Source organism: Mesoplodon mirus (assembly GCF_964341445.2).
Source record: "Mesoplodon mirus genome assembly, chromosome: 3".
In the NCBI taxonomy this organism is placed as follows: domain Eukaryota; kingdom Metazoa; phylum Chordata; class Mammalia; order Artiodactyla; family Ziphiidae; genus Mesoplodon; species Mesoplodon mirus.
In genome coordinates this window covers 157,107,921-157,122,960 of record NC_138978.1, presented here as the reverse complement: position 1 = coordinate 157,122,960, position 15,040 = coordinate 157,107,921, and the positions used below count along the sequence as shown (strand labels likewise).

At 38.3% G+C, this 15,040-nt stretch overlaps 1 protein-coding gene across 5 annotated transcripts in view; it reads left to right on the top strand.

The window, feature by feature from the left end:
- Positions 1-15,040, top strand: part of HMCN1 (hemicentin 1) — a gene marked incomplete at its 5' end in the record, with an annotated part of 518,370 nt that overhangs the window by 323,238 nt on the left and 180,092 nt on the right. For all 5 annotated transcript variants that reach the window (XR_014293546.1, XM_082615777.1, XM_082615778.1 and 2 more), the window contains 6 exons: positions 2,095-2,270; positions 4,866-4,962; positions 8,270-8,392; positions 9,152-9,313; positions 11,558-11,839; positions 14,500-14,667. Coding sequence is in view for 4 of the 5 variants with exons in the window: in XM_082615777.1 (XP_082471903.1) it covers positions 2,095-2,270; positions 4,866-4,962; positions 8,270-8,392; positions 9,152-9,313; positions 11,558-11,839; positions 14,500-14,667 (1,008 nt within the window). The remainder of the gene's footprint in view (positions 1-2,094; positions 2,271-4,865; positions 4,963-8,269; positions 8,393-9,151; positions 9,314-11,557; positions 11,840-14,499; positions 14,668-15,040) is intronic.

Sequence of the window (15,040 nt, the reverse complement as noted above, 5' to 3'; positions counted from 1 at the left end):
GTCATAAAGAATCCATGCTCTTTTGTAAATTCTACAAATAATCTGAGATAAACATATTTTTATATAGTTGTGGTACATTTTTATCCACGGAGGACAGACTTAACCTGAAATTATTTCCAACTGTGAAGTTGTATGTAGGACTCTCTATGCTAAGACTGGTGAATATATCTTTTTTTCTCACAATATCTTAGAAGATGGCACTCATTGTGCTGATTTTGCTGAGATTATAGAAGTTTTAATCTCAAACAGACTAGTTGTATATCTTTTATCTGTTGTCTCACACGTTAAAAACAATCCCACTCTTTTCTGTCACCCGTAGATTACTTTAAGCTTTTGGAAAGCCAGATGTCTGTTGTGCTGTTAAATTTAGCAGGACATATCTCTGCCCAAAATTTCCACTGATCTGTTCCAACCATTGTGCGTGGAGTTTCTTTTGTTAGCCTCATTTTCTTTGGGTTTAGCACAAGTCCTGCATCCAGAAACAGCATAAGAAATACCCTCTAGTTCAAATGCCTTTCCCTGTGGAAAAGACATGGTAGCAGAGAAACCTCCTGGTCATAGAACACGGTTATATAACCTCCTGGTTATAGTCCCTTAAGCTATAGGGACTAGCTTAAGTACCCTGCGTTCATTGTCATTTTGCCACATGCAACAGTATCAAGCTGGAAACAATGGCCAATGGACTATCATAATGTTCCTTACCACAGAAGTCTTATTTCTACCAAAGCATTTGGAAAATCCTTTAGGATTCATTTCAATGAAACTTAACCTTTCTTTTTTTTTTTTTTTTTTTTTTTTTTGTGGTACGCCGGCCTCTCACTGTTGTGGCCTCTCCCGTTGCGGAGCACAGGCTCCAGACGCGCAGGTTCAGCGGCCGTGGCTCACGGGCCTAGCCGCTCCACGGCATGTGGGATCTTCCCGGGCCGGGGCACGAACCCGTGTCCCCTGCATCGGCAGGTGGACTCTCAACCACTGTGCCACCAGGGAAGCCCCTAACCTTTCTTACAAAAAAAAAAAAAAAAAAATACTACAAATATGGTATGTTTCCTACAATCCTAAATAGTTATGGGATTTAGTGAGAAATGGCTGAGGAAATTCCCCTCTGTGCTTTTTTGGAGTGGCCCTTTTATAACAGGCCTGATTTTATCATTAGTTCATGATTTTGAATTATTATAAATATAAACCTGAAAGAGTCCTTGAGAGCTTATGGAGCCCACCGTCTAATTCTTGGCAGGGCTGTACCTCGACCATCTGAGACAAATGATTGTTTACTCTATTTTTTAATACACCCAAGGGAATGCAGTTCCTTAAACTTCTCCAAGAATATATTTCAGGATCTGACAAGCCTTATAGCGAGGGAATTCTAATTTTAATCTCATTAAAATTTCAACTCATTTCTTCTTTTTATGTAGTTGTATGCTGTACAGCTGGTCACTGTTTTAGTTTGGTCTTTAATGTATCATTTATCCCACATGGTCTTTATTCCATAGAAAACTGACAAGGCACCGTGGAAAACCAAAATGAGCTCTAAACTGCAAGTCAGAAGACTCCTAGTTTTGCCACCAATTAGTCACGTTATTTCAAATAAGCTCTTATCTGTCACCCATCTTATGTTTTGCAAACTGTGAGGTGGGACAGGATGAACTCTTTCAACTCTATTTTTTTATTTTGCCTCTGTGTTTATGAAATTTACTTTCTTTTGTGAAAAATAAACATCAAAAATGTGTTTGCTTTTAATTCATTGTTATTTCCAAAATATTTCATGAGTGGTTTAAGACTTTGAAAATCTTAAGTGGTGACATCTAGTTCAAGAAGTTTCTTAAGTGGGCACTTGGTGAGAACTTCCAGTTCTAAAACTTTTTTATGTTAAAAGTTAGTGAAAAAACTATTTCTGTTCAACAGGAACACATTAATCAGTGATTTATGAACACTTGATTCTGAATCAAATGATGTGCAGAGGGTATGTTAGAATTACTGTGATCCTACATCTTAAAAGAACTAATAAAGTTATTCAGTATATGTCCTGATGATTAATAAAGACAAGCAGTATGCTGGCCTCTTTTATCCTGAGGGAAAAACCCATCTTTCACTTAGTTGCACCAAATATCATGGGAGAAGAACAGAACATCTCTATCCTCATTAGCCAAGCTGTGGAGTTACTATGTCAAAGTGATGCTATTCCCCCACCGACTCTGACCTGGTTAAAAGATGGCCACCCCTTGCTGAAGAAACCAGGCCTCAGTGTCACTGAAAATGGAAGTGTGTTAAAGGTAAGCCTATAGATTCATTTATTGCTTCTTATATTATTCCTAAGCTCATGGCTTTGGTATTACCACTAACAAAATAGTACTCCTATTAAACTTTACAAGTATTCTACTAATTTCATCTTATAAAATTCTAGGAACCCTTTTATTAATGAGGTTTGTAATATTTTTCAGTTTTATGCTTAGTAAGGTTTAAGTATTATACTTAACTGTCAATTCATGTTTGTAGGCAGAAGCCATTCAAAAATACTTCTAGGAAAATATTATAGAAATATTCTAAGGAGTGCATCATCTTCAGTCATTCAGCCAATCAGCAAATACCCATTCTAGGTGCTCTGCATAGGGATGCAAAAAAGTATGACACATTTATGCAAAATGTCTTCCAATTTTGCATAAATATATGAAAATTTAACAGCTCATGGAAAATGCAATGAGTGCTCTAAGCCTCTAAGTTAATTACCAAGTGGATGATATAGACAGTACATTTGGGAAGGATAGCGAAACGTGAGGCTGTGGTTGTCCAGAATAGTCTTGGAAGGCTACATGGCTTTTTATGGGTAGATAGGACAGAAGGCCTGTTTACGGGAAGCAAGTAGGCTAGTGTGACTGAAACAATTTAACAAAGTGAATTTTGGAAATAAGGTTGAGTACGTTGATTTAAGCGAAATAAGAGCTAACATTGAAAGCCAACTTAAGGAATTAGGATTCAGGAAGCCAACAGGCCATTGGAGTATTTATAAAATCCTCATAATAACTGTATTTAGAATTGAAAGAATGGCTAAGTAATCTGCCCACGGTTACTAAGTGGCAGAAATGGGATTTGAATACAGGAGTATAGCTTCAGAATCTATGCTGCTAACCACTACACCACATAGTTTCTTGGTAAAGGAATATTATTACTGTCAAGCAAGGAGAGTCTTGGGAAATGGATAATGATTTTCAACACAAAGGAAGCTAAGATGCTTACACAAGGAGGATAGAAGTATAGGAGAGAGTGAGAGGGAGGTGAAAGTGTATATTGGAGGCAAGAGGATGGAGTCGTTCAGAATTATGATCCTGTAACGATGGAGCTGGTGAGGAAGGAAAGTCCGGAGTCACTGTTGGAGGAAAGTAGGATAAGTCAGTTGAGCTATATGGGGGGGGGGGGGAAGCAAAAAGCACTGCCCCTTCTCAGAGGCAGACCCCAGAGTTCAAGAAAGCAGCTGGTAGAATTCTCAAACCTCAGCTCTGACTGAATGATAGAAGGAGATGATTGTATAAACCACAGGTCCCAGCACTGCTGGGGGAGAGCTATACGTGATTAGAACTCTCCTAGCAAATTTTAGTGAGTAGAGAAGTTCATTTCTTCAGAGCACAGATCCCAATAGAGTTGGGAAGCCAGGAGAGAGGTGATGGTGAAGAAATCCTAGGATCCACTGAGTCTCCACCACTGAGGCTAGCCAGGCACCCTGGAATGTTTGGGTCCATAGGAAGGAACACAGGGCGAAGACCTCATAGAAATGAAAACTTCTAGTGTACCCCTGCTGTACTAAATACTTTTAATGATAACTCCAACTGCAATGATTCTCTTTTGAATGTTTTAGCAATTGATTTCAAAGCTTTTAGCAATTACATACTGTTTGTTGTACCTCTTAGATTATCTTATATTCTTATTTATACCTTGTTTATTATTAAACTCTTTTTTTATGTTCACATACATTATATTCTCAACTAGATTGAAAACTCAAGTCAGAAACCATATATTACACCATACTTCTTTGTATCTTCTACCTATAGTACCTGGTACAAGATTCTCATAACTGCTGAAAGGTCTATGAATAAATGATAAATGAGTATTAATGTATGTTGCAGATAAATATATGGAAAGTATTTACTGGTATTCAGTTATCTACTAAGCACCAAACTGGGTATTAGGAGATTGAGACTAATTGAGTATAATACCTGGCTTGAAGAAGCTTACAAACCCAATATGGGAGAAGACATAATAAATTAATAGTATGGGTATTATTTTATTGCACAAGGACCTGGGCATGGAAAGATTGTATATTTAAAGCCCTGAATAACATATTCAGAAATTAATTGTGATTTTTTTGTTATTTTATCTGAATCATATTTAAAAGGCCTTTCTAGACCTTCAAACAGTAAAATTAATGAGTTTCAAATAAGGTATGACATAAATGAGAATTGCTGAATCTTGATAAGTGTTGAATGTGGGTGATGGGCATATAGCCATCCATTTTACTGTTCCCTCTATTTTTTTTTTTTTTTTTTTTTTCCGTACGCGGGCCTCTCACTGTTGTGGCCTCTCCCGTTGCGGAGCACAGGCTCCGGATGCGCAGGCTCAGCGGCCATGGCTCACGGGCCCAGCCGCTCCGCGGCATATGGGATCCTCCCAGACCGGGGCACGAACCCGTATCCCCTGCATCGGCAGGCGGACTCTCAACCACTGCGCCACCAGGGAGGCCCTCCCTCTATTTTTTACATGTTTGAAAACCTTCAGAACACAAAAGAAAAATCAGAGATCACAAATAACATTAATAGAAAAGCCCCAATTACTTACGAAATAGAAACTGTGGTTTCAAAGCATGATTTTGTTTTCAGATTGAAGATGCTCAGGTTCAAGATAGTGGTCGTTACACTTGTGAGGCAACAAATGTTGCTGGAAAAACTGAGAAAAACTATAATGTCAACATTTGGGGTAAGTGGGATCAGCCCCTGTAAAGCAAATGACACAGCTTGTGGTTTAATCTTTGATTCTTTGTGTCAGTTCTTAAAATAACCAACCACATAACTAAAATTGATCATAATACAGACATGGACACTAATTAATATGTTTAAATGATGCTGAACTGTCCTGAATATCAGCTTATATAATTAATTCAAGAGCAACTAGACGGATTTCCTGAACCTAAACATGTTGGTCACTGTAACTTTGATGCAGAACAGTTCTGCTCTCCTGCCTGATTAATATGCCTTTTAGCTTCTACAACTGAGATCCTCTAATGATTGAGTGTTCTCCATGAACAGAGAGTGTGTTGGTCAGTTGAAAATAAGTCAAAAGGCTAAATTGTGTATGTGAATTATATTTGTGTGAGAGAAAGAGAACACATGCACTTGTGGGTGGGAGATGGGATTACTCCGCTGACGAATGTACAAAGCTATTCTTGCTTGAAGTTTTACTATTACTAATTAAGATAATTCTTAGGAATAGTCACAACTTTTATATCACTGTAGTTGTTACACTATGTTTAACAGTGTTCCCATTTCCTACATATTCACCTTTATTTTAAGTACTTCTTTAAATTCATTTATAACATATTAAGCTCTCTTAATTTTGATTGTATTTGTTTAAACTTTTTAATTTTTGAGATAGTAACCTGAAATTTACCTTTGATTATAAAAGTTAATTCAAAAACACATTTTAAAATAAAAATAGGTAGAGGAAGTAATCTAATTCCAATAGAGAATAAATATTTTATGTATAAAATGACTTGTTAATTATAAATCATTATCATTTTAAAAAATCTTGAGGAAAATTGTAAGAAGTATTATCATTCACCTGTAAAAGGATTTACTGTTAAACGACAGAGTTTACTATGCAGTACATTTATATTTGCTACATGTTTGTTATGTATCATTCACTTCTGTTCCTACCTCCTTCCATCCTTTTTCTCCCTTTGTATTTCCTTTCTTTCCCTTCTCTTCTCATTTCTTTCAAATGGGGAGAATATTCATATAACTCCCAGTATGGACAACACTGAGCTAAGTCTTATCAAGTAAAGTTTGAAAAAAAAAAAGAAAAGAAAAAGAAAAATTTGGAGTGATGATCAATTAGAAAGTGAGGTGACGAATTCATTTTTAAAATGCTGTATTAGAGATACCTGTAGACTGTTCATGTGAAGCTGTCCTCTATGCCATCAGAATTATGAGCCTATAGCTCAGGAGAAAGAGATAACAGTTAAAAATATGAGGTTAGAGGCATGAGTGTATACGTAGTAGTTGAGATCCCTTAGTGAGAATAAGAAGAATGTGTACAAAAGAGTACTGTATAGAATGACCCTCACATATCACATAAGAAGGGAGACAGAAAAAGAGACCCCCAAATGGGAAACTGAGAAGGAACAGTCAAAGAGGGAGGAGGAAAACTGGGTAAAGCTTGTGTCATGGAAACTAAGGGACAATGGTGTTCCCAGAAGAAGAACACAGACAACAAATAAGTTGGACGTGGTTAGATAGATGAGTGAATGAATGAATGAATAATGGCACACATTGCAGAGAAGCCAAATGAGACATAAAATACAAAGTGTACTTCACAACTGAGTAGACCAATGCCTCTTAAAGAGGAAAGCAGGTTGCAGTCAATGTAAGAATGAATGATAGGGGAGAGAAAGTTGAGACCTCAAAAATCATTTATAGGGTGACTCTGTGTTCTAGGTACTATGCCACATGTAGGCATAGAGAGCTTAAGAAGAAAGGCAATGACACTGGTTACTGAGTTCAGTTTGCGGCAAGTTGAGTTTGACAGTGCCTCTAAGGCATCCAAGATGAGATGTTAAGTAGTCAGATATAAAAGTCCAGATCTCAGAGAGTATCTGCATTACAGGTACAGATTTGGAAGGTACAGATTTGGAAGCCATGGGAGTAGAGGAGGTGGAGTTTGGGTTGGAGATCATGAATTTATAGTGGTGGCAATTTGTGTAGTTGTCATTTTCTTCTGTACAATTTTCATCTGTGGGATAGGTGATGACAGAGTGAACTATAGGATTCATCCCAAATTAAGGGTATTGCCAAATAGGAAGAGCAATGGTGCCAGGCAGTTGAAAATATTGGCAGAGGACTAGCTGAAATTACTGATCATGAAATCTAAGTTGGATAGTGAAGTTGGTAAATAAAAGAGTAAGCAGCTAGGTTGGGAGGCTTCTGAGAGGTTTAAAGACTTGAGATTCAATTAGGTCATTGAATTGAGAATTGGGAATAGTTGCGTGAAAGAGCTATAAGGATAGAGCAGTTGTCAGAAAGTGGCCTAAATTTATAAATTAATAGGAGAAATGTTCTAGATGGTGAAAAGGGTATGGCCTCTGATGGAGAACAGGATGAGCAGATCAAGGAACTGAGTAGCCACGTGTTTAGACATGTGGATATTCAGTTCATACAGAATGTGGCAGGTCTTCATGTAAAGAGAAAGGATAAAAACAAGTACCAAATTGTTCAGTGAATGGAAAAAGAATGACAGGTTCACAGATGGTGATAAGAAAAAAAGAAGTAAGTGGGTGACATTAGCCTCAAAAGAATAGAGACTTTCATGGGGGTGCTTGAACAATGGCTGGGAGCAGCATTGGCAGTGAGGAGGATTCTCCCACTCCTCAACTCCCAGGAGCTTGGGAGAATAAGCATCTATCACGTGATAATACTGCAACCAGAAAAGTGTCCCAAGGGAGAGTTCAACCAGCAAATGCAGACTCAGCCTCTTTGAGTAAAGTGTGGGTAGTCAGAATTCACTTTGGGGGTTCCAAGCAGAAGCTGGAGATCAATGGGGGGATGCAGACTGTGCAATCTAGGATAGGTAGCATGTCTGTTTCTCAGATCAAATTCCTTACCTCTGTTCTTTACTATATGTTATATGCCTGATGTCTTTCTATTCTTTTCAACATCTGAGATATCAAAGCTGGAGAGGCACAATGACTGGGTTAAATTTAAATTTGGTAAGTGTCTTCATTTCTTTTGGTGCAAGATGTCTAAATATCTAGACTGTATCTCCTTTTTATATCACTCTGAGTGTTTTGATAATTAAGTTTCTATCTGTGAAAATGGGAAGTCTGCTATTAGGTATTTATTCTAGGTCTTACAGTTGACTTTTAATGTGGTGTTGATATGTCAACCTCAAGTGCTAAATTATTTATATGTACCATTTGAGTGGGAACCTTTTTTATTTTTACATGCAAAGTGTTAGGGAAATTTTATATTTGAGTGTAAAATAATATTTTTTCCTTTTTTTAATCTTTCAGTACCACCGAATATTTATGGTTCTGATGAACTTGCTCAGCTTACAGTCATTGAAGGGCATCTTATTAGTCTATTGTGTGAATCAAGTGGTATTCCACCCCCAAATCTCATTTGGAAGAAGAAAGGTCAGTTTTCATCCTCTGACATTTATAAAATTAAATATAAATATTAAGTGAATTTATATTTTGTTTGAGAAACATGCCAACAAACTTTCTTAAGCTTTGCACGGGAAAATACCAGACAGCAGAATTGCTTTGTGTTAAATGTGCCGTATGTGATACTTCTACAATATCAACCTGAAAATTGTCAGTTTTGAGACTCACTGCTCCCAAGAAGAAATTAATTTTCTCCATTAATTCTTTTTTAATCAAATGCATTGTAGGGCAGCTATAATGATCAAGAATCCACCATTCAATGAACTATTTCTTTCTTCTTTAAAATAGGTTTAAAATTTTTCTTTTTTTAAAGCAAACATTTTTGCTGTATTTGTGACAGTTTTGTAATGTACGTTAAGATTGAATTCTGCAGTTGAACAGATTTTTAGTTATTCATCAACAAATATCTGTTTCCATTAAGTATCAGATCATCTAAATTTTTAGCTGATCTAAAAAATAATTCTTGTTTTACTTAAAGATTTTATTTTGTTTGTTTTACTAAGTATGTTTTCTTTTAAAGGCAATATTGATTGAAAGAAAAATTTGCAGAAGATAGTCTGCTCTTTATCTTCCTCCTCCTCCTTTTTGCATAGATTATTATACAGTGTCCTCTGCCTTTTAAGTATGTGAACTAGGAAGTAAATATATATGTATATATACTCATTAGAGTATATACACAAAACACCTTACATTTATGCTTCACATTCTGCCACTTGGTTTTCTTTGCAGGCTCCCCAGTGCTGGCTGATTCTGCAGGGCGGGTCAGAACTTTATCTGGAGGCAGGCATTTGCAGATTTCAGTTGCAGAAGAATCTGATGCAGGGCTCTATACATGTGTGGCATCAAATGTTGCTGGAACAGCAAAGAAAGACTACAATCTGCAAGTTTACAGTAAGTTATTAGTTAGCCAGGCTTTGGCACAATTTTTTTAAAAAAACCTCTCCATCCTTCCCTTTTACTTTTTCTTCATATCTTTAAGAGTCATTCAAAGTGGTATGGTTATAGTATGCAATTGGCCCTCCATATCCACAGATTCTGCATCCATGGATTCAACCAACTGCAGACTGAAAAATATTTTTTAAAAATCCAAAAAGTTACAAAAAGCAAAAATTGAATTTCCACGCACCAGGCAACTGTTTACATAGCATTTACATTGTATTTACAACTATTTACACAGTATTTACATTGTATTAAGTATTATAACTAATCTAGTAATGATCTAAAGTATAAGGGAGGATGTACATAGCTTATATGCAAATACTATGCCATTTTATATAGAATGGACTTGAGCATTTTGGTATCTGAGGGCGTCCTGGGACTATTCCCAATGGATACCCAGGGACAACTATACCTTTCATAAGACACACAAGGGGCTTCCCTGGTGGCGCAGTGGTTGAGAGTCCGCCTGCCGGTGCAGGGGACGCGGGTTCGTGCCCCGATCCCGGAAGATCCCACGTGCCGCGGAGCGGCTGGGCCCGCGAGCCGTGGCCGCGGGGCCTGTGTGTCCGGAGCCTGTGCTCCGCGACGGGAGAGGCCACAGCGGTGAGAGGCCCGCGTACAGAAAAAAAAAAAAAAAAAAAAAAAAAAAAAAGACACACAAATTTTAATTGTGCTGATGTAATAAAGAGAGTAATTACTTATTTCTAGCTGTTATTTATTCAGCAATACAGCTGAACATCTGCATCAGCTTGCTGCTGGCAGATATATCAATGTGGCTGTAACTTTTGGGGGTCAGGATAGTGTATGTGTGGAATGGAGAAGATGGCATTGTACCATAGGGTATATTTACAATATGTAAAAACACCTCATTGTAAAGAATATTTAATTTATATAAGATTTTAAAGTATTTAAAATATTTACATTACCTCATTTAATCTTTACATAGCTGGGGTATGAGACAAAAATATTGCCTCAAAAATGTATGTGGAAACTTAAGCCCAGAGAAGTTTCCATGACCAGCTGAGGTCACATGGCTTGTATGTGACAGGATTGGCCCTGGAACACAGGCTTACCAACACTGGTCCATTTTCTTTCCCACACACATGTGTATTTGAGTTGGTTTAATCTTCTTTCTTGGAATCAGTATCCACTAGGTGAATTTAGCTATAAATTTACAGAATCACTGGCCATCAGTGGCTTAAACAAATAGAGGTTTATTTTCTCACATAATGAGAAGCCTGAGGCTGGCAGTCACTGGAGTTGGTCTGCACCTTACTCTTATCAGGACAGGAGATCTAGGATCCTCCTGGTCCTTCCTTTGTTATCTCAAGATGGTTGCTGCATTTGTAGTATCAAGTCCACATTGAAGGCAGTGTGAGAAGGGGAAAGAATGGTATCTTTCTCTTTTGGCAGGAGAGCAAAAAATTTCCCAAACCCGCCCCCTCACCTCACCCCTGCCAGCAGACCTCCATTTAGACTCTTTAGGTCTACGGTGATTCCTGAGGTCACCTCAATTTCCAACAAAGACTGAGAAAGTCAGCTTTTCCAACTCCTCTAGTGAAAGGAAGAAAGGAATTGGTAACAGACATTAGGTCATGAGCTAGGCTATCATATCTACTTTAAAATTAGTACTAGAAGACTTCCCTGGGTTAGAGCTACAAATGATAATTCAAATAGTTGTATAACTTCTCAAAATCAGGGAAAGTAGCTAATGCAGTATTCTTTCCTTACTATATTGATAGCTTTATTTTAGTTATGAACCCGTTTAGGTACATTGGAGAAGAATTCTACCTCTCAGTACAGCAATGCCATGTCTATCAGTCCTGGGTCTTTTCTTTAGTAGCTAATTTTTTGACATCAAAAATGAATTTAGTGTGTTTTGTCATATTATTCCTAGATATTTGTTTTTATGTTATTGTGCTTAGTAGGTTTTCTTTAATTTCATTTTGTAATGGTTGGTTTCATGAAGACCTAAATGTTTTCAGTGGGTATATTCGATTATAGCATGGTGAGTGAGCTTTCTACTTTTCTGAATTTTGTGATTTTTGTTTTGTTGTAAATTTGTACTGCTTGTATGGCCACAAGAAACAATAAAGCATTTTCTTTCAAAAAAAAAAAGAATTTAACTTTGCCTGATGAAAATTCTTATATAAGACTTAAGGCAAACATTTCCTATTCTTTTCTTTTTTTTCCCAGTTCGACCAGCTATAGCCAACAGCGGCACCCACCCTACTGAAATCATCGTAACTCGAGGGAAGAGCATTTCCTTAGAGTGTGAGGTGGAGGGTATTCCTCAACCAACAGTGACCTGGATGAAAGATGGCCGCCCTTTGACTAAGGGAAGGGGAATGGAAGTAACGGATAAAGGTCATATCCTTCAGCTGAAGAATGTCCATGTGTCTGACACAGGCCGTTATGTGTGTGTTGCTGTGAATATAGCAGGAATGACTGACAGAAAATATGACTTAAGTGTACACAGTAAGTATAAACAGGCTCAATAGGTCTATTCACTGGCTAATATAATCTGTAGCCTCCTGGATGGGAGATATAGGCCTCAAATGTTGAGTCTTTTGTTTATAGTCGATTATTTTCTACATTTGCACCACTTCTTTAGATCAGTCTCATCACTCCTCCTACTATGCCTGACCTTCCATATCTTACCTTGCTGAAATAAACATATATTGGATATTCTTTTAGGAAAGCACATAGTAAAGTAGATAATTACCTTCTTCAAGTACTTTTGATCCAGTGCTATCCCAAGTAATATTCCATGATTCTGTGTTTTCCACATTAGCTGACTTGGCTAGTGTATGTCTAGGTTCCTTAGAGCTTACTGACTGAGCATCAGATGGGCATAAGTTGTACTGAAGTCAGCTTTAAAATTCTAAGTAATGAGCAGTAAATGTCCGTAGGAATGGACCAAACACACATGTACTCAGGGACACCTATTTGTATGCATACAATTTGAATTGCATTTTTTAAATCTATAGAAATGGTAAATCTAATAGACATGGTCTTGTAACTTAAATCCAGTTAGAACATGCACAAAGTCCAGTATTAAGATCTTGTAGTTTGCAGCCAGTGTGTAAACCAAAGCTAAAGACTGAAAAGGGATCAGTCCTATGTATCATTTTGTTAGATTGTGGTTTTTTCATTCTTTTTAACGGGTGCTTACTATTTCATTATTTGAATGTTTCATACTTTATTTGATCAATTCTCTAGGGAGGGACATTTAGGTCAGTTGTATTAACAAGAATTTCTGTCATAAAATTTCCTAGGCAAGACTGATGTTGAGAAATCAAGGTCTCAGATTAGGCTAAATTCCAGTTGGCTCAATCTTCCATGTACTTCAATTCTGCAAGACCATTGAAAGTGGAGGGTGTCACTGGCCCTTCTGTGTGCAGAAGGAAAACATGATGGAGGGGTAGCTTTCCATGGGGCTAATGAGGGACATAGAGGCACTCAAGGCCTCTGTGTAGCCTTGTTTTATCTATGTTCCAGTGCTGGCTTAATTGGGTTTTAACACTGGTTCTCCTCTGACCCAGCCCTTGCACTTGTCCAGGACTGTTGGGTCAATGTGACTTGTCACTCTATCCTCAGACTATCCTGATTCTACTCTGCTCATTGCCCAAACCCGTCTTCTCAACCCACTTTGTGTGTCTCACATTTCTGCATTCACAAGGCATATTTGACCCCAAGGAGCTGGTCACTTATGTCTTTTCTAGGCTTCTGGAACTGCCCCACCCCTGCCCCTCTTGGTTGGTCTCTAACTCTCAGGCAACTCCTTCCTCTCAACCTACCTTATTGTTTCCCTCTACTCTTCCAGCCTGTAGTGTTAGAATGCCCCAGGGCTCTGAAATGGGCAATACCTGCTTCTCTATCCACACTCTCTCATGGGTGATTGTGCCAATCCCACCCCCTAATGTGATTGAGCAAGGGAAACACCTAGGAATCATCCTTGACTCCTCTTTTTCTCATATCTGGTGTCACTAAGTCCCATCAACTCTACTGCTCCTATTCCAGTTGAAACCACATTTGTCTCCATGAGATGGATTGGGGTGAAAATAAGGAAAAAACCAGCAAGGAAACAACTAGCCCAAGGAACAAAAATGTGGTTAGTATAGATAACATGAAAGCTGGTGTGTTTCACGAGGTTTTGAGCTTCTAATTTGTTTGATTGTTTTTAATTTTTAATACTAGAATTATTTGTTAGAAAATTCTGCCTATAAGAAAGTCATGAATCCATATTACCAGAAAAGATGAGTGACTCACAGAAAATCATTCACCACTATTAGAATAACAATATGAAAGTCATTTGGGGACTTCCCTGGTGGTCCAGTGGTAAAGAATCCACCTTCCAATACAGCAGATGCAGGTTTGATCCCTGGTCAGGGAACTAAGATCCCACATGCTGTGGGGCTACTAAGCCCACATGCCACAACTACTGAGCCCGGGCACCTCAACTAGAGAAGCCCACATGCTGCAAACTACAGAGCCCACGCACTCTGGAGCCCACGCACCACAACTACAGAGCCCACATAACCTGGAACCCTTGCACCACAACTAGAGGGAGAAATCCCGCACGCCACAACTCGAGAGAAGCTCACATGCTGCAACGAAGAGCCCGAGTGCTGCAACTAAGACCCAATGCAGCCAAAAATAAATAAATAAAATAAACAAATTAAAAAAAAAAGTCGGGCTTCCCTGGTGGCGCAGTGGTTGAGAGTCTGCCTGCCGATGCAGGGGACGCGGGTTCGTGCCCCGGTCTGGGAGGATCCCACGTGCCGCGGAGCGGCTGGGCCCGTGAGCTATGGCCGCTGAGCCTGCGCGTCGGGAGCCTGTGCTCCGCAACGGGAGAGGCCACAACAGTGAGAGGCCCACGTACAAAAAAAAAAAAAAAAAAAAAAGTCATATGTTGCTATTAGTGAGGAAGAAGTGACATTTTTACTTCCAGGAGTGTTGTCGTCATCGTCATCATCATCATCATCATCATCTTACTGTTGTGATTGCTTATTTTGCTTACTGTTGACTAGAAAATGGAAGCCTTATTTTTAAGAATAAGCTGTTTAGAATTTGGTGTTTGTTACATACTAGCCACCCTCCTTTCCATTTCTTGTTTGTTTTGTTTTGTCTTACAGCCCCTCCAAGCATCATAGGAAACCACAGGACACCTGAAAATATCAGTGTGGTGGAAAAAAACTCAGTGTCCCTAACTTGTGAAGCTTCAGGAATTCCCCTGCCTTCAATTACCTGGCTTAAAGATGGGTGTCCTGTCAACTTTAGCAGTTCTCTGAGAATTCTCTCAGGTATTAGAAATTCTTGTAGCCTGATAATCTGATTAGCTTCCTGTGGCCACATTTTCTCCTTAATTTCTCATAACTCCATGTCTTATTTTTTTCTTTATGATCTAGCTGCTTACTATAATACCCACTGATCATATTAAGAAAAAATTTTAGGACATCAGAAGCTATATGACAATGGGGAAAATCTCTAAATATCTCTATATCCTTTTGACAAAGAAATCTTGGCACTCACTTATTACTTAAATCATGGGGATGTCAGAGCATTCATGCTGGAATGAGTACCAACCAATCTGAAAAGTGAAGAATGAAAAGAAATACTTGAAGCCAGAGCCTAGAGTGAATAATGTTATATAACATATCTCTATAATTCATGCTG